Source organism: Anneissia japonica, unplaced genomic scaffold (genome assembly GCF_011630105.1).
Source record: "Anneissia japonica isolate Jap-2015-1 unplaced genomic scaffold, ASM1163010v1 scaffold287711_len853857_cov187, whole genome shotgun sequence".
In the NCBI taxonomy this organism is placed as follows: domain Eukaryota; kingdom Metazoa; phylum Echinodermata; class Crinoidea; order Comatulida; family Comatulidae; genus Anneissia; species Anneissia japonica.
Window position 1 is genome coordinate 498,022 of NW_022753410.1, and position 20,379 is coordinate 518,400.

At 35.1% G+C, this 20,379-nt stretch overlaps 1 protein-coding gene across 1 annotated transcript in view; it reads left to right on the forward strand.

Annotated features, from left to right (window-relative positions):
• LOC117122867 (A disintegrin and metalloproteinase with thrombospondin motifs 3-like) overlaps window positions 1–20,379 on the forward strand; it is a 33,746-nt gene that overhangs the window by 8,006 nt on the left and 5,361 nt on the right. The window contains exons 2-16 of the mRNA XM_033268630.1: window positions 3,223–3,268; window positions 4,566–4,951; window positions 7,300–7,453; window positions 8,903–9,093; window positions 11,927–12,010; window positions 12,614–12,761; window positions 13,595–13,700; window positions 13,888–14,031; window positions 15,742–15,892; window positions 16,476–16,586; window positions 16,873–17,006; window positions 17,606–17,669; window positions 18,619–18,736; window positions 19,313–19,446; window positions 19,956–20,076. Coding sequence (XP_033124521.1) covers window positions 3,223–3,268; window positions 4,566–4,951; window positions 7,300–7,453; window positions 8,903–9,093; window positions 11,927–12,010; window positions 12,614–12,761; window positions 13,595–13,700; window positions 13,888–14,031; window positions 15,742–15,892; window positions 16,476–16,586; window positions 16,873–17,006; window positions 17,606–17,669; window positions 18,619–18,736; window positions 19,313–19,446; window positions 19,956–20,076 — 2,092 coding nt within the window. The remainder of the gene's footprint in view (window positions 1–3,222; window positions 3,269–4,565; window positions 4,952–7,299; window positions 7,454–8,902; window positions 9,094–11,926; window positions 12,011–12,613; window positions 12,762–13,594; window positions 13,701–13,887; window positions 14,032–15,741; window positions 15,893–16,475; window positions 16,587–16,872; window positions 17,007–17,605; window positions 17,670–18,618; window positions 18,737–19,312; window positions 19,447–19,955; window positions 20,077–20,379) is intronic.

Sequence of the window (20,379 nt, forward strand, 5' to 3'; positions counted from 1 at the left end):
CAGCAGCAACAGTCAAACTTTCCAGTCACTGTTGCTTGGCGATAACCGAGTATTGAGATCTGAATTTAAACAAAGATTTAACCCCCATTTTGCACTTTTGATGTTAGGGAGTGTTAAGAAATACTTGGTGATGGTTATATTTTGCAAAATGTGGTGTATTCTTTTACAATAGACAAAGTGACAGGCGCAAGCCACCGGTACGGCATACTGTAGCATTAGCCTAATATTCTTTCATCTTTCGACAAGAATGCGGTTCAAAAAATTGTCTCTTTCTTAGTGAAAAGAAAATGTTCTATGGCTTCAGCTGTTCCACTTTCTTCATACCAAAATATATCTCAACAATTCCACCTTCTATGGCTTTGTACTTTTTATTGGGTTGACAGTCAATACAGTTTTGATACAGATGCCTCGTGTGACTATGAGGTCACTTGTCATTTTTAGATCCGCCCTTACAATATCCTTTTTTTTTTTAATCAAAAGGCCTATACAATTTGGTGCCTATTATGTCCAGCTCTCCGATATATTTAATGAGAATTAGGCTATAGAATTTGTTAATCAATAGTCATATTTTCCAATAAAACAATAGCGAACAAAATAGTATAGGCCTATGTATTAAATGCATTCATCGTTAAAATTTATAAACATAATTTGGTTTGTTATTTTAGCATCATTATCTCTAATATTATAATAAATAACGTTAGTATATTTTATTATTATCATTATTAGTGCATGTCTATTGCATTAGAAATTGCCATTCTTACTCAAACGACGTGTCTTCACACACAGGTCTAATTATGGGTTAATAAAGTACAGTAAATCCTTGAAGGACACTGGGCCCATAAGGCTGGAGCTTTTCCCCAGTTTAAATTGGCGTAAAGTGGATGAGAGCGTAATGCTATCCCTGGGTGGGACGCTGGTCAACCGCAGGTTACTCCCAGCAAATCGCTGGTACCCATTTACAGCTGAGTAGACTGAAGCAATGTAGATAAATTGCCTTGCTTAAGATCACAAGTGGAATGCACAGAGAAGGATTAAAACCCCGACCTCAAGTTTGGGAAATCAAAACAAACCATTTCCACTGCGCCAAACCATTAATGCCGTACAATTTATAATCACTGAGCCTTTAGTATGAGGTAGGAAAATAATATGAAATCAGTGACTGTCCCAAGGTAGGCCCTATGTTAAGAACAATATAAAACCACTCCACTAAGCCAGGAAATGGAACTATTGGCTTATCTCTACCATCCTTTCTTGCGTTTTGTGATTGCTGGGAAATAAATCCTTATATTACGCCGATTTATAGATTAAAATGTCATTTGAAATTATTACACAATTTCATGAACATCACTAATAGGCGTACGTATGTATTCGTTCAATTTCGCTTGTGACTAAACCTGGATGAAACGATGCACCTGCGATGTCATCACAGATATAGTTGAGAGCCTCTACGTAAAGAACGAGCCCGAGATACGTAATTTCAAAATATAGAATATTATGTACAAGTAACTGAGTATGTTGAATCAGTTTGTTTAACTTATAATTGCTAAACTTCTCCTTTAACACGATTATGGAAATACACTTGAAGTATGAACGTTTAAATTAAACCATTAATCATGGATTTTATGAAATAGGGGCCTACCAAATGATCTTATGGAGTTGTTAGACATAATTTAGTTTTCGTAAGTTGACAGCTGTGATATGACTGCGCGTCTGCAACCACTGGGCAGCAAGTCACGCCCCAAGGATAGGACCAGATGCTGTCTAGCTGTCAAATAAAATTTAATCATTCACAATTTAAACGATGTACCTGTTAAATCTGAATGAATGGAAGTTGTGTTTTTCTAATCTGCCATAACTTAAACTATGGTTTGTTTCACTTGCTGCGACCTAACCCTAGGCTACATTCTACCTTTGGCCTAATTTAATTTATACGTTATATGTTTTATAGTTTTGTTTTTGTTGAATCAAGATTGTATAGTTTCGGTTAAGAAAACAGTTTTTCTATGTAAATAATACGGTATAGTGGTGTTTGAGAATGGCCTTTTTTCGGTTTGTAGGCCCATTCTTTATTTTATGTTTTTCACTCATATTTTTTAATCAGGTCTCATTGATTCGTCATGAAAAACACATTTTAAATAAATCAACATGGAAATAAAACACCAGTGTATGAACATTCCTACACAGTATCAAGAGTACAATGACACAATAATTATTTATCTGACCTTCATAAAGAAAAACCCGAAAATTATTAAACCAAAAAGACTTTTTTGCTTTTCAATTTTACCGATGACGTATGCTTTTATGGCTATACTCATCCGGGTTTTGTAATCCCAATCCGTCTAGCCAATAACTGAAGGAAGGAAGTTGTGAGTATTATGTATTATTATGGAATGTTAACATGAGTTAAAATCTAACAACATTTTTTTGATAGTGTAAGTTAAACTGTTGACAACTTTCTACAATAATTATTTATAATAATTATTATTATTGATTGTCCTAATAATAATAATAATAATTATTATTATTATTGTTATTATTATTAGCAAAACGTTTAATTCTAATAATAATAGTAATTATAATAATAATGGTAATACTGGTAATAATAATAATAATAATAATAATAATAATAATAATAATAAAAATAATAATAATAATAATAATAACTAGCCATTTTTGCTGCTGTATTTCTCTAAATATGTTTTTAAATGTTCGTATTGATCGTTTTTTATTTTAACAATTTTAAAAAATTTTATGATCTGGATGTTCATGTTTCTGGTTTATGTATGTTGCTCCTTTTTATGAATTGTGAATGTTATTGTCGACTTTTTGTACTGGGCCCTGTGGGAGAACAGTAGCTATGCTAAACAGGTTTTTCCCAGTATAAAGAATAAAGAAATAAATAAATAAAAATTATTATTATTATTATTATTATTATTATTATTATTATTATTATTATTATTATTATTATTATTATTATTGCATTATTCATCATATTATAGACCTAATAATATCCCTAATTTGACTAAAGTGTTGTGAGAATAACCCATAATATGTGTTATCCTCACCATACTTCAGGACTTATATATATTATTAGGACTGAGTTATTCCTCTGTAGGCCTACTATATTTCCAAAACATTAAATTAATTTTTCTACATATGACCTTAAATATGTACTAAATTTCACATATTTTTAAAAAATTATAATTTCATTCTATATTTTAGGCTAACGGAATTGGATTCACAGGAAAGCATATACGAGATGTAAAAGGTACGGTACTCATTTCATTTTTTGATGCTAGCTAATAATTTTTTCTTTAACTATTTTACTTGTTTTAGATATAAAATGCAATATAACATGATCATAAAGAAAATAATTAGAGATAAGAAAAACGAATTAAGAGACGCTTACTATATAATTCCAAAACAAAATTTAAGAAAAATAATAAGATAAGAAAAACAGTAATTTTATTACAAAAAAAAAAGAAAATAAGCGAAGAAATAAACTTCGTATTGAATTCCTCCCCACCACCCGTGAATAGCCTGGTTTTATTTTTTATTTTTTTTTAATTTTATATCGGTTTTAAAATATCTGTATATTCAACATACTGGCACTCAAGTAAAGCCCTGTCCAGTACAGACTATCCAATATTATTTGACAAAAATATCTGACATGCCTAAATATGGTCGTGATGACATCACAGCATAACCACATCATGACTATATATAGGCACATCATGACCATATATAGGCACATCATGACCATATATAGGCACATCATGACTATATATAGGCACATCATGACCATATAATTATAGGCACATCATGACCATATATAGGCACATCATGACTATATATGGGAACATCATGACTATATATAGGCACATCATGACCATATATAGGCACATCATGACCATATATAGGCACATCATGACCATATATAGGCACATCATGACTATATATGGGCATACAACAGAAAATGTGATGGTGTGGACAGAACGTAATGGTAAGGAAACAGCTTCGCCAGTTTATCTTTGCTGTTAAGATGTAGTCTGGAGTTAGATTCCTGCCTTTTAACGTGTAAGCTCTGTGCTCAAATCATATCAAATACAATTTTCTCGGACGACTAAAACAATTCAACTGCCTAAAATGTGATTATTAAAACGGGCATAATGGGCCATGTGGAAGAATAGATGATTGATACCGCACTAAAAATGTTGCTCATTATTAAAAATAACTAAATAAATATGCATTATTTCTACAACCATTACAACCAGGACTGTAATAAACATAAGCAGGCACTTTTTCAAAAGCATGCGCGATGGATAGGAAGATCTGTTGGAACACCAATCCCCATATCATATGAGTCTCAATATCATATTTCTGGATTTTATAACGCATGGGAAACTTGTATTTTTAAAAACATCTTGTAATTCCCAATTCAGATTTATGGAGAAGAAACACATCGTTTACGTGACAGACTAGGCCCTACAATTAAAGTACTGATAGACGCACGTTACAATATAATTTGGCGTTTGTTATATGCCAAACTTTTGTTATCTCCTCAGAGAAACTGAATTCCCAACTCAACTCGTACACTCTACTCCGACCGTACAGATCCACTCCCGAGGGGGAGTTCTTCAAGCACTCGCTTGATACAGAGTATGAGGGCGGGCAATATGAATACAGAGACATTACCAAAGCTCGGCGAGAACGCCGCAGTTCAGAATCCATCAACCAGAAGAATTTCCATTTCAAACTAAATGGAAACGGCATAGACATGAATTTGAATGTCACTACAAATAGGTGGTTAATCAAACCAGGACTTCAGATAGAATTTGTACACGACAACGTCACGACGAGAAAGAGTACGGTTTACAGGAAATGTCACTATTTTGGTCAAGTTGTTGGTGACCCCGATTCAAGAGTAGCAATTAGCACATGTCATGGTTTGGTGAGAATCTATTTCGTTATTGCTTACATTGATGATTATTTCTTTATTTTTATCTTGTTTAACTGTTTCCTTTCAATAAATCAGAAGTTTTGTGTAGAACTATGTCAACATGTAAACAAAATTTGTTAACATGTTATAAAATCTATGCTAAAAATTTTAAAAAGCAATGATTTAGTTCACCACATTATATCATTTACCAATTTACCAATGGTAAATAATTTACCAGTTATCATTTACCAACATAATAAAACACGTAGGTGGTAGTAATGCTGTCTCTTATACACATCTAGATGTGTATAAGAGACAGGAGTACAATGACACAATAGTCCCACGTCATCATCAGGTAATAATGCTTATCTACTAACGGTTTAAATACTACCGGTCAGATGTAACACGGAACAAGCAAATATTAAGGTAAGTCATGTATATAGAGGACAAGAATACTATGGTAAGTCATGTATATAGGAATTAGAATGAATTAGAATGAGAGAGTGATATTGTAATGAGCCGTTTGTTTGTTGAGTGACGGATTTCCCCAAGCAATGTAAAGGGCTTCTTTTATTTTAAGTTGATAAGTATTGTGGGCGGATTCAAGAATAGTAAAACAGTCTGAATTAGATGTGTTTTGACATTTAACAGAATTTTGAAGATGCTGAAATATGTGTGATGACTTGTCCCGAACTAAATGCTCCTTAATCCGTGTTTCTAAGTGTCTATTTTTCTCGCCAATATACACGGAGTTACACCCCGCACAAGTAAATTTGTAGACAACACGGGCTCGGAGATTAGTTGGCACATATTTGTTTACATTTTTAAAAAAATGATAATTTATATGATTTGAAAGCAAGTCTGACATAACTTTTGACCATAAAGTTAATTTTTTGTTGACAATAGTTTGAAAATTGTGTATTGGGTAATTTGAAATAAGAAGGTTGTGTTTGCGTTTTAGGAGGATCCAAAGTGGTGGGCGATAGTTTTCTGTTCAGATAGTTATGTATTGTTTTATTAATTAATGTAATCGGATAACAATTTTTTTGAAAAGTGAGTGCAAGTTTTCTTAAATCGTTATGAAAAGCCAACCATGTGTTGTTAATTTTGAATGTACGGTCTATTAGAGTGCGTAGGAGTCCGAGTTTATATGTATGTGACGTAAAGCTATGAAAATTTGTTAACAAACCTCTATACGTTTTCTTATGATAGACTGAGGTTATTAATGAGTTATGAACCGAGTTATTTAAAAAGAATGTCAAGAAAGGGTAATTTTTGTTGTACTCCTTTTCTATGGTGAATCTAATTGATGGGTGTTGTGAATTTTAAAAATCGAAAAAAATGTCGGCATCGTGTTCAGAATTAAATAAGCAAAAAACATCATCAACATAATGTCGGTAAAAAAGAACGGGTGCATGAGTAAACGATTTTATCCAGGATTGTTCATGGTGTCCTATGAAGAGGTTTGATAGGACCTGGTCCCAATGGAGAACCCATTGAGACACCATCTATTTGGTCGTAAAATTCATTATCAAAAAGAAAATGAGTTTTAGAAGTACAAAACATAAAAAGGTTCTTAAGATCTTCCTTAGATAATTTACAATTAGTTTGTCAGGATATAATCAATAGCTAATGAAATTGCTTCGTTTAAAGGGATGTTGGTGAACAAGCTTTCAACATCGTACGATACCATAAATTTATTGAAGGTATCGTTACTGTTAATTTCTTTAACAAAAGAAAACGTGTCATTAGCAATATAATCAGACGATAAATTAGGACTTAATAATTCGCAAAGATATTTGGCAAGGTTGTAATTATAGGTATTAATAGATGAGACAATAGGAGGCCTACACTTATGTAACTTAGGAAATCCATAAATTCTTGCAGGTTGTGAACCACTTTGGTAAATGTTCTTGTAAAGTTCAGCTTCTATCTTCCGTGTGTTTTTTAATTTCCTTAGAAAGTGTTGAAGGCTTCCTTAATTCAAAATTAACAACACATGGTTGGGTTTTCATAATGATTTAAGAAAACTTGTACTCACTTAAAAAAAAATTGTTATCTAATTACATTAATTAATAAAACAATACATAACTATCTGAACAGAAAACTATCGCCCACCACTTTGGATCCTCCTAAAACGCAAACACAACCTTCTTTTTTCAAGTTACCCTATACACAATTTTCAAACTATTGTCAACGAAAAATTAACGTTATGGTCAAAAGTTATGTCAGACTTGCTTTCAAATCATATAAATTATCAAATTTTTTAAATGTAAACGAATATGTGCCAACTAATCTCCGAGCCCGTGTATTATATTTTGTGTAATGTGAAATACTATGTGTTCTCTATTTTCATTCAGCACGGATGGATCGCTCATAATCGAGAGGATTATTTGATCGAGCCGATTACATTAGACTTCGATCCTGTGTCATCTGCCGGCCAACTTCACGTCATCTACAAAAAGTCTGCAGTAAAATCCAGCGATTCAGACAACAGTGTTGGTAACAAATATGGTAAGGGCACCTTGCAGCAAAGGCAGCAATAGTAGCAGAAGCACTAACACCAGCGCAGTAGAGCAGAGCAGCAGCAGCTGCTGTAGCACCAGCCGCAGCAGCAGTAATTCGCAGTAGTAATTGTAGTAGAAGGAGGCCGAATAGTAGTAGCAGCAGCATTAGCAGCATTAGTAATAGTAGAATTGCGTCGTTGAAGAAAAAGCGTCCTTACTTAGTAGAATTCGCATCAATTACGAAAGCTCTATTTTATCAATGAACACAGATTGCAATCGTCTGACTTTCCGCGGAAGTAGTTGAGATATTAATACTAGCACAGTGTCATTATTAAATTTTTCTAGTAGTTACAAATTTCATATTTTTGAATCATATTAATACATTAGTACTTTCTATTTGACCTCTTGATATGAAAAAATGTATATTTTAAATTGAGAAGTATGAAAATGTCTTCGGAAGTTATACTGAGCTATGAAGGTCGACCATGGTATATTGGGACACTTTTTTATATACTCGTGTCCTTAAAAAAACATAGGAAAGTCAGCTAATTACCTACGACCTCATACATCATACTTGCGATTTTGAAACTCTCCAAATAAAGGACTAAACCGTTAAAATGATAAAATAAGCGTCACACGGCACGTTTTTTTGAGGATTCATTGCGGAACACATAGGCTTATGCGAGACGGTATTTATTCGAGGACGGAACTTATTCGAGAACTGAACTTATTCGTGAGTGGTGCTTATTCTATCACTTACAATATGATAATTTTATTATTATTAATTAAATATTTGCAACAAAGCGGATGGCAGAGAAACAATCATCTGTGATATGTAATTATATTTACTTTTGGCTTTACCAGAACACTTGACATCACCACAACGTCGTCGTTGTTCCGTGTCAATCCACTTTGAAAACACTTTGAAAAGGGTTAAACGTCTGCTCCTGTCTCCCTCCTCCAACCAAATTTAAACAACAGCTACAACAGGAATTTAAACCAGAATTACAACGTGGCACTAATAACCCGTCTCATATACGTGTGCTAAGTTGAACGACAATAATTAATTAATTACATCCTTGTAAGAAGGGCCTACAAAGACACTAAAGGCCTATCATGTATGTTCATATAGCGTTGTGTTTGTTTAAATGCCAAAGTGTCCATAGATGATATCAAAGATACAGTATATCTGAGGGAAATACAGGAAACCCATAAACAGAATCAAATTAAAACAGTGAATTTATCGTTTATAAGGTTGGATTAATTAATCATTCAATGAGACACAGTAGGCCTACTGTAATTCAAAACAATCCAATTTTCGCTGATATACCTTCTAGATTGATTGATTGATTCATTCATTTATCAATTGATCTATTCATTGATTAGAATCATCCCTTCATTAATTCGATTTCATTTATTGGTTTATTTATAATATGATCTATTTTATTTTTTCAAGGAATCGATTTGTCAAACGATATGTTACTACTAAACGACACGATCAAGAAAGCAAAGGAACATAGGCAACGGAGGGCGCTGTCTCGAGATCAAGTTTACACTATTGAATTGATGGTGGCCGCAGATTACACAGTGATCAATCTGCAAGGAGAGGCAAAAATCGAAGACTATGTACTGACAATGGTGAACATTGTAAGTGAAATTAAATAAATATATAAACAATAAATAATACACTAATACACAAAATATGTACCGGTACCTTAAATTAGGTCTACTTAGTAGGCCTATGCCTATCTTGGTTGCTCAAAGCCTTTGGCTTTCAAAAAGTCAAAAAGTCCGAGTCACCCCACCCCCTGCACACCCCTTTTCCATCGGATGGCAAGCATGAACCCGTCTGAGATCGCCGGACTAAACATATTATTTTGGCAATCAAACTGATATTATTATGATTGCAGTTTTACCCGAATACCCCTAACGGGAGGTCTTAACTCTCCTTCGGACCACCAGTCAAACATATTATTTTAAACCCTGTCGGAACATTTTTTTTCCTGGGGCAAGGAACTTCACCCTCACTCTTTTTCTACATATGGCTTGCCCTCTGACAATAGGCCTATATTAATCTGAATTTTGAATATTAGTTTAATGGGTGAACGATAATGCAGTAGGGTGCCGTTGGCCTACATTAGTGAGAAGCAGCAGATTTTCGTAGCACGACTCGAATATCCTAAGATACTTCCACTTTTCATTCGGTTTTTATGTTTTCGTCTAAGTTACTAGGCCTAAAATGTGAAAATATGGAAGCATCCCATGAACACCTGTCAATCACACCATTAATGCAATGTCACACTGTCAATCAACTACTTTAAGTTCATTAATCAATCAACTAACTAATTTGTATTCATTAGGTCTACTATATCTATGACAATTTGATAAATTTAGCCTGTGCTTCAAAGTTTGGAAGAAGCAACGTAAGGCTGTTCCTGTCGAATACTCTGCCCACAGGAAAAGTGGTTTACTTCGGGTGCGCCGCAGAGCCACAGTGGCTAAGAGGTTAAGAAAACTATGTAAATCTGTCGGGAAAATACATGATCTGCATTATACTGGTTGGGTTGAGTCATTCAAGTTATGGTTTATGAATGATAAGGCGATACCTTACTTCACTCCCTGCCTTCTTCAGATAACCGGCGGTGGTTAAAGTTCTGCTGCCAAGATCTATTAAATTTGGAATTAATATCACGCGATATTAGGGAGTTTTCGCAACCTTACGAAAGTGTAACGAATACGAACGTCATTTTCCTTATCGTCATTTGTGCTTAAAACATTCTTGAAAATACATATAAGAGCTGAATATGATCGTGTGAAAGGCACGGATGGCCTACGTTGTACATTTGCTTATGTAGGGGATGGATTGACCAAACATTTCATGACGTAGCCGTATTGGTTATCGTTTTCGTAAGCTTGCGAAACCTCCCTATTATCTATAGCTTCAATGTCTATTTAACTATTTTGATATATTTATAATGATTAATAATATTAGATGTTAATTTAAGGGAATGAATAATTATGAAAAGGGTGATTCACCTCAAAATTAAATTTATGAACTTCGTTCGTCCGTTCTTACTGAGTTATACCCTGTAACATGGAACCCATCATTATCATGAATTAAATTCCGTGTTAACAAGAATCAGATACACGTAAACGGGTAGGCCTATTTATAACGGTGTACTTTAAGTTACAAAGCACTATAAAAATATTTTTTGAAACCACCCCTAGAAAAAGCCGATCCGTTTAGCTAGGTGATAGTTAAACCTAAACCATGCAGCTATAAAAATGGGTAATAAACATAACAATATGTAGGCGTAAACGTTGTATTTGACTGGGGTTAGTTGATAAAAGGTTCAATTATATCATTAATGCACCTGAGGAATTTCAAAGGGAAACAAATTAAAACACATGAAACGAGTTAGAATTGCCACAGTCTATAATATGTTGTATGTACAGGTAGTGAGCGTGAATTTAGCGAGTTAGTCATGATAAGAATGTCAAGAACATGTTTTATGTCAGTAACCCACCTCCAACGCAACACCAAATTAACACACACTTAAGTTTGGCCGAAATTGACAAATTGCTTATTGCCGTATTAGGTCACAATCCAAACAACAATGTAAATGTACCTTAGTCAGGTAAAATACATATATTTTAAAACCAACGCTTGGGGACGAATAAAAAAAGTTACCTAAGTAACAAAGGTGAAATGGGGAAAGGAGGTTTGGAGGTGTGACAAAAGGTAAAAAATAACGATCATGAGAAATGGTCGTTTGAGTATTGGTTAAGTAGAATACATTAACATTCAAACATGCATTTTTCTCTAGGGATAGTTGGGTAATTATGTTTACAGCACTTTATAGCTTAAAGAAAAGTTGCAATATAAATACACATTATCATAACATAACTAAAACAATGTCGGCAACGGGCCAGCGTGGCAAAAGGCAGAGGGGCAAAAGGGCAGGCGGAAAAGGGCATTGTGGCAACCGCCGGAACCCTGAAGAGGTGTGGCGAAAACTGTAAATTCATCAATACACGGAATTAAATAAATCTTTCTACTGGACTTAGGCCTACTTGTTTATTCAGTTGCAATATTTCAATCCAGATACAATACTTACCTGGATGAATAATAATATTCCCAAACATGTAAAATTATGTTTATAAAAATAAATGATTTTTTAAACAATAAATTCATTTCAATTTCGAGGGGTTTTTACACATAGAGCGAAAAATACTCCGGATGTGCCGGCGTTGGTGATGGTAATATTGTTGTGGTAGTGGTGATGATGATAATGATAACAACAACAATAATGAGGCAAACGGAAAGGAAACCGATAATGTTAACGATAATAATTCATATGGAATAAATTGATACATTTTAACTGTTTAGCCGAAGGAAAACACAACACCCGTGAGAATTTACTGGGAATTATACATAATTTTATTAAGATGTATTTTGTCTTTTCATTCTCCATTGTAGGCAGACAGGGCGTATTCGCATCCTACGATCGAAGCACAGGTCAACCTTGCAGTCGTCAGAATTATAGCATTGGATGAAAGATCGGTAAAATGACAAATTAACAGCAAAAGGCAAATAGACACACATATAATTCTTCCCCAAAATGACTTTGTTTTCTAAATGTATAACATCAATTATTATAAATTCGTTGTGATGATGACGTCACGATTAGTTTTGTTGTTGATTACGTTTTTTTTTCGTATTTTTATTATGACATATCACCCTAGCTAGATTGCCACATTCACAGCTAATGTTTTCGTCACACTATAACTATACATTTTTAACGTAGTCTTTATGAATAAAAACAAATACTGAAAAAGTAAATTAAAAATTCACCTCAAATAATAATTTTTGAAACTTAATAATTAAATAAATTATATTCATATGTATTAGCATTCTTTCCCGTGTTCATGCATTTGAATTACTGATGTACATGTAAATTTATATTTGTAAAAAATATCCAAGTGTGTATTCGTCAATTTTATTTATTTATTTTAGGCCTGTGAAAATCTATTTTTAAATCCTGCGTTCCCCATAATCAAAATGTAAAACACTTGTAGATATTAGTTAAAAATTAAGTAATGCTTTTGGTAATACTTATTTCACTGTAAATGATAACACCAAATGTTGTACTTACCTCTCCCACAGTCAAAGTATATGATAATAGAAAGCAACATGGCGTATAGTCGTCATCAGGTCTGTAGCTGGGCGACAACTCTACAGAGTTTGGACGAAACAAACAAAAATCATTTTGATGCAATGGTATTCCTTTCAAGACGCAAATCCCCACAGGCAGGTAAGAGATGAAAAAAAGCAAGAGGTATGGATTCATACATGGTTGCTATAAGGTCCCACAAAACGACAGTGCAATAATAATAATAATAATAATAATAATAATAATAATAATAATAATAATAATAATAATAATAATAATAATAATAATAATAATAATAGTGTAGTTTTTTTATAGCGCACAAATCCATCTAATGTAAGATGTTCAGGGCTCTTGAAATGTGGACTAGGAACTTGATCAATGACTTTCTTCGCCATTGTATACACTGAGCCTACGGTGTAACGTACATGCGTGTGGGACATGAGCGTACAACTGATTGACCAGCTGTTAAGTTTTGATTGCCATTCTTGAAAAAATCCATTATATTGGTAAGAGTGGATATACCTCAGTTAGGCTTGGATAATTGCCTTGATTAGGTCTGGTTTCTCCTATAGGCCTAGGTGAAAATGCTACATCAATACCTTTGTTTAAGCCTATCTATAGACAGTATATTTTGACGTTCGGAACGGACGACTTCGACTAGAATCCATACGTTACCAACAATCTAGGTTGGGACCAAAGCTTGCCCTAAAAACTATCTCACCCACCCCCCCCCCCCCCCAAAAGGGCAAGGCATGTTCACACTAGATCACTTTAACACGTTAAAGCCAACACTAGTGTACAAGGCGCAAAGAAAAATAACATTGATTGCTGTGGCAAACAATGTGTCTAAATTTCTCTAGTGTGAAACAAGTGTAAAAAGTAAAATGACTGGCGAAATCGCTATAGAACCTGCGTGCAAATAAACTTCTCTGCTTAAAATCGTTTAATGATGACGTACCTTGTTTAATTCACAGGTATTGCCATGGTAACGGGTATGTGTAAATGGACCCAGAACTGTGCGATTGTGAAGGACCAGGGTTTACCGGCAGCTTTTATTGTTGCTCACGAAATCGGTCACCTGTAAGTATAAAATAAAGTTAATTAAAGTATAGTAAAATCAATTATTACAGGACCGGTCAATGATTATAGGACCGGTCGTCGGGCCCTGTGGTCAAGTGGTAGCTGCAGTAGAGGCAAGTTCATTCTTTGACATTCGTATGATTTAAGATGTACTTTTAACTTCCTCCATGTGTGGTTTTACTTTCAGTATGGGGATGATGCACGATACAACACGTAATAACTGTTCCTACGAGTCGACGATTGGAAGTATAATGGCGCCACTAGTTACGTCGAACTACAACAAGTACTTTTGGTCGAAATGCAGCCGAGATTCATTGAAGGCTTGGATGCAGTAAGAGTTTCAATCATATGATTTAAGATTGGCACGCAATACTTGGTGTCTCCCCCACCCCACAGCCGAAGAATTTGTCCGCGTGATGCGTTGGAAACGATGCGTCGTGTGAGCTCGTATCGCCGCTTCGCGATCTTATGAAATGTTCGTCGGCTGCCGAAGCCGATGCAGTGTGCAGCGCCGTGCTCTTCAAGATTATCTTCCAATAATTGAAAGTCTGCTTTCTTTTTTTTTCTTCGCACCTACATTCAATTTAAAGCAAACTTTATCTTTCTTTTATCCCCTTGACACATATTATAAAAATAATGAGTTGAAGGGATAAGAGGAGCAATTATTAGAATGCTAAATTGTGCAGGACTGCCTAAAGAGAAATACAAAATTAAAAAAAGTGAATAAAATGATAAAAACGATTGATAAATAACAACAGAGTTAAGTAAAAAAACAAAAGTAATGATAGGGCTAGGTTGAAAGGCTATAGTGCATGTAAACATCATAGGGCCTATTACATTAGGGAAGTAAAAACGTCATGGCATTGGGGTTTCTATAGCTTTCCGTTTGTGGTTTTATTTTATTTTTAACCTAGACTCATTGGTTTCACCTCAGATCAAGAAGGTTATGGAGGTCTCTTTGTTAAAACGAATAGCAACTTGTGCTATAAATTGATTTTGACATCAAACATGTCAAAAGGGTTTCCATTTTACGAGTACTCTTTTCCTTATTTTCCATATTCTAACTTAACCATTGTTCTTTTTAACAATTGAGGAAATTTTGACCCAACACACGTGTTACATCTGTAATTGACTACTCTTGATCGGATAACCGTATGAATGGAAGCGATATGATAAGTTTAACCATTGTTTCTTCAAATGTAGGTTGTTCAACAGGAGTTATTCAGGAATTACGAATTACTATCCCTATTAGTCTATCGGTGCGTGTTGTTGTATGATCAGACATTTGAATTGTACCGGTGCTCAGTTGAATTGAATTGAATTAAGCTGGTTAAGCGCTTTATAGCCAAGTTATTATTAGGCCTACATCCACATGACACTTAATATAGTAGGCCCTGAACTAATTAAGAACTTCAACGAATGAATGAACGAAAAACAAACGCATACATGAACGATCGGACGAACGAATAAACACATATGAATAAATAAATGAATGATTACAGTACAAATGTATATCAAATACTGTACTTGTACTGGTAATGGGTATTTATATTGCACCTTTCCATTGCGGTTATGAAGCGCAAGCCATGCCTCAATTATTTAGGAAAACTCGGTCATCATTCAGGAACCCCATGCATCACTAAAGTACAGCCTCACAAAGATCAAGTAATACAGATTACAACAATGAAACACAAAAAGGAAAATACAGAAGAAAGTGACAGGCAAACACGAACACGAATTCGTTATTACCATTCTCGTCATTCGTGAGCAAACATTTTTGACTAAATAGCTGTATGAGCTGAATATGATTCTTGATTCATGCAAAAGGCATGTATTGCATATGTTGTGACAGATGTGCCCTGTAGGAAAAGTTTGTTTAAAAATCTGATGACGTAATCGTATTCGTTATCGTTTTCGTAAGCTTGCGAGAACTCCCAATTATATATGGACCATACTATATTGTCGGAAAATTAGTTGGAAATATGTTGGCATCGGTGCATGGTAAAAATAATTTTTAAGTGTGTTTTTTATTTGCTTTCAGTGTATTCACTTGCCTTCTCGACTCGCCATTTGATGCTGGCTTCCGGGAGCCTTCAGTGCACCCTGGGAAACTTTATACGTTGAGTGACCAATGTCGATACGTGATGGGAGATGGGCATGAGGTTTGCCCATGGGCAGTATCTTACTATGGGGTTAGTAGGATATCCGAATAATATTCATTTGTTACTACTTCTATAATCTTTGTGATCATCGGATCCAACCTCATGAACATTCGATCAGAATCTGAGCCATTATTCGTCCTACATTATCCGTCCTACATTATCCGTCCTACATTATGTACAAACTGATTTATTATTACAACCTATTGCAATTCTATTCGGATATAGGAAACCATCTTCCTCTTGTAGGCCTACATAGAAAGGGATTCATTAACAACATATTGTCACTCTTCACTCACGACCAAACTCTTAATACGAAAGATACTCGATGTTCGTAATATCAATCTATAATGTAACCTCATGAGTAGATCTACTTTTCATCACCAGCTATTTTTCCTGAGATATTTTCCACTATAGTGTCAATAGATCATTAAATTCACACCTGAATTAATAGCCGTTGCTTACATTTAGACTGCTTTCATTTTGCTGTTATTTTCAATGAACAATTAATACATTGTTGTAGGTATAATACGTTCTTTTAACATTAATGTTCAATTTGCTCCATCGACTCGACTTCTACTATTCTTCGAATAACATTGGAAGCTTAACATTTCAGTACGACCCGTGCCAGACCCTATTGTGTCATCATCCGCAAAATGGATCCGTGTGCGCCCACGATTATGCAATGTCCCCAGCCCTCGACGGCACACCGTGTGGCGATCAAGGGGTAAGCTTTCATTCTTTATAACACGTATACAGTTTTGATGATGATGATGATGATGATGATGATGATAATAATAATAATAATAATAATAATAATAATAATAATAATAATAATAATAATAATAATAATAATAATAATGACAGTGGTGGTGATGATGAAGATGATGATGATGATGATGATGATGATAATGGGGTGGTGGATGATGATAAGTGGTATACAATAGGCATTAAGGGCCAAAAACTTGTTTTCCAATTAATTAACTTGTTAAAAATGTTTCGTTCGATTTCAGTGGTGTATGCAAGGCAGGTGCACGCGAACCAACAAACAGCATGGTGGCTGGAGTAGCTGGACCGAATGGAGTGGGTGTTCGTATGGCTGTGGAGGAGGAGTCAGTATACGAGTGAGGGAATGTAACGACCCAGCGTAAATATACACTTACCCATTATTCATTTGAGTGGAAGCCATAGTGTATAAGAGCGCACACTCAGCGTTCTGTGCCTATAAGGGAATCTGTTACCGTTTAGCAAACCACTTCAAGTGTAAAAACCCCAGAAATGGTCATGGCAATAGTGTGGAAAAATATAGCCTACTGCAGGAATCGAGCCAGCGACCTTAGGAGTATCGTTTCGATGGTGGAACAACTGCAGACATTCAAACTATGATCAGATAATTGAAACACAGGTCCTACCGTAAATTGTCCAAAAAATAAAGCGCCGAGTCACTGCGGCATATTTTCAGAATCATAGGGTCCATCACTTTGAAGAGAGGTGCAGCGCTTACCAGAGAGAATGGTTAAAATGGCACCATAGTGCAATGTGATGTGCATATAGAATTGTCCGACTTTCTACAACGTTAGTGCGCCTATTTTAAAATCCAAGAGAAATCATTTAAAATTAATTATGGTATTTTGATGATACAAACATCAAGAAACGCTGGATAATTCGATAAATATTTTATATTTAGGGCCTGATCCAGTTTTTGTTTTCATTATTGCACTGGGGTCTATTTTTTAATCTTTACAGACCACTTTATGGAGGTGATGACTGTGCTGGTGATTACATGGAATATAGAGTGTGTAATGAGGCTGTAGGTATCTCAAATAATGAATGATTTATTTATATCATAAAGTATAGTTGCTTTAGACTTGTTATCCATAAAATCACTACAACTTTCGGTAACCCTAATTTGTCGGTCTCGTATCAGGGGAGCTTTCTCGATTACTTCGAGGACAGCTACGCAGTGCAAATATTGCGATGAAAACACTCTACAGTGTAACGGTGATGTAGCGATTTTATGGAAACCTTAATGATGATTCGTAATCGATGACGTAATCGTTCATTCTAATAATATGTCTGTAGTACATAATGTGTCACTACTAATAATTTAACTTATTCTGGGGACAATCATCCTTGACCTTATTTATGCGATTTGTGAATTAGTATAAGATAAAAATTAATGGTAATAAGATATAGACTAGAGTAGTGGCCCAATTGGCATAGCGTCTGCATTACAGCAGGAGACTTGAGTGTAAAATTTAACACGATTTTTACCATTGATTATAGCCAGTGGCGTAACGATGGGGTCGCGGCCCTGTGGCTTTCTGAGACTGGGCCTTTCAGTGGAATTTTCCCTCATCGAACAGCCCTGTACCTCCCGTCGTCCGACGCCACGACGATGTCGTCGGATCAAAAATTTAAAACAAATATTATCCTATCCAAATATCGTTATTTTGATTCCCAATACCAATTGTTGTGACCAAAAAGCACACTTTGAACCCTACAACGCTCTAAAAACGCCCCCGTTAACTCTTTCATGAATTGTATTTAATCCGGGACAAGGACCGAAGCTCTCCCCTTGGTTCGGACCTCCCGTCGGACATGTCGGACCCCTTGTTGGCAAATTTCTGGAGCTATTGTTGGGCCGTTTTTGGGTGGCAACGTTTATCAGGAGTTTAGATGTACACTTCCATAGACCTATACAATATAATGAGCCAGACCATCAGATTTTAAACGTGTTTTTTTTTTTCTTTTAAAAGGAATGTCAACACACGAGGGAAGACATTCGAGAATTGTATTGCGAGGGAATGGGAGAGTACGAGAATGTCAACACAGGGTCAACGGGAGTATGGAAACCATATGAAAGCGGAACATCAGGTAAGTAATGATGGAGAGATGGAAGAATGTTGAGGTTGCTGCTGCTGCTGCTGCTGCTGCTGCTGATGATGATGATGATGATGATGATGATGATGATGATGATGATGATAATGAGTGTGATGATGATGATGATGATGTAGACGATGATGACTGATGATGATACTGATGATGATTATGATGCTGATGACGATATTGATCGTTGTGTGGATAATGATGATGGTGATGATGACGATGACGACGATGATGGTGATGATACATGTCTCCCTCCCATGAAAAACCACTGTATTATTGTGAAGATAAGAGGATATGATAAGAGGAATGGTAAATATGATGGTGTAGTACCAAACACAGCCCGGATGAATGAGAGCTGATTATGGCATGGATGACGATGGGAAAGCCATGTTGAAGTTGATAATGATGGCATGATTATGACCATTGTGATGGTAATAACTATACAACAGCAACGGGTCGAATGCGACGTCCTCGATGATATGAGCGTGATATATCGCTGCAGGCCTATTGCATATAAATACGACCAAATTAATAATGATAGGCCTACATTTCTCTGTAACGCAGGAGACGAAAGATGTTCACTCTCGTGCGAAAATCGCCTAAGTGGGGCTCGCAAGACTTTTGATTTCACTGTGGTAGATGGTACCCCTTGCTCCTATGACAGCCAGGATGACCTCTGTATGGGGGGAAGATGCAGGGTACGTCTCTTTGTATTAGCATGTTATCACTGGCCACCTAATAAAGTCCACTATTATTCGTAATGAAATGTCACATTTATTCACAAAATGTTACATATTAATATTAATTTACAAACATAAAAACACAGGATACATAGAAAGGACAAAAAATGTTAACTGAATTTTAGGTCGCCCACTGGGCACCTTCCGGAAGGCCGGGGAAATGCCCCAGTGATCATTACGCAAAAGTAGTAGACATACCCGACATATAAATGTAATTATAGCCTATTATGAGAAATACTATTAATTCTACTTCTGACATCAGTTGAGTGTTGGTGTGCATCTTTATTTGGGTTTAGTTTAATAAGTTTGCAGTGAGAATTATTATTTTAAAAAATATTTAATGTTAAGCGCATCGAAGCTGTGGCATTTTGCGCTATATAATTCGAATTTTTGTGATGCCATTCATAGTGTTTTAGTTGATGTTTTCTAAGTTTCTTTTGAATCGTATATGTTACTCTTGGTTTCAGAAACTGGGCTGCGATTTTGTGCTAGGCTCTACCCAGAGGGAAGACTCGTGTGGTGTCTGTGGGGGTGACAACTCTGCTTGTATTTATCCCGAGAATAGATACAAACAAATATTAACGAAAAGTAAACTATGTTACACAACTTTTATATTAAACTGACCAAGGATCATATTTCTCTTTTTAAACATCTTTTTTTAAAATTTAATATAGGCCTAGAGTATTAGAGAAGTCTTATACCGTATAGATATTCACTCCATGTAAGGTAATAAACTTCAAATATAAAATTCAATAAACATATTTGACATAAGCTAACTTTCAATTGAAAGGAGGATGTTAACAGACGCATCAAATACAATACAATGTACTTTTCCTGACACATTTACATTGTCTTGTAATCAATTTGTGATTTGTTTTATTGTTTTGATTA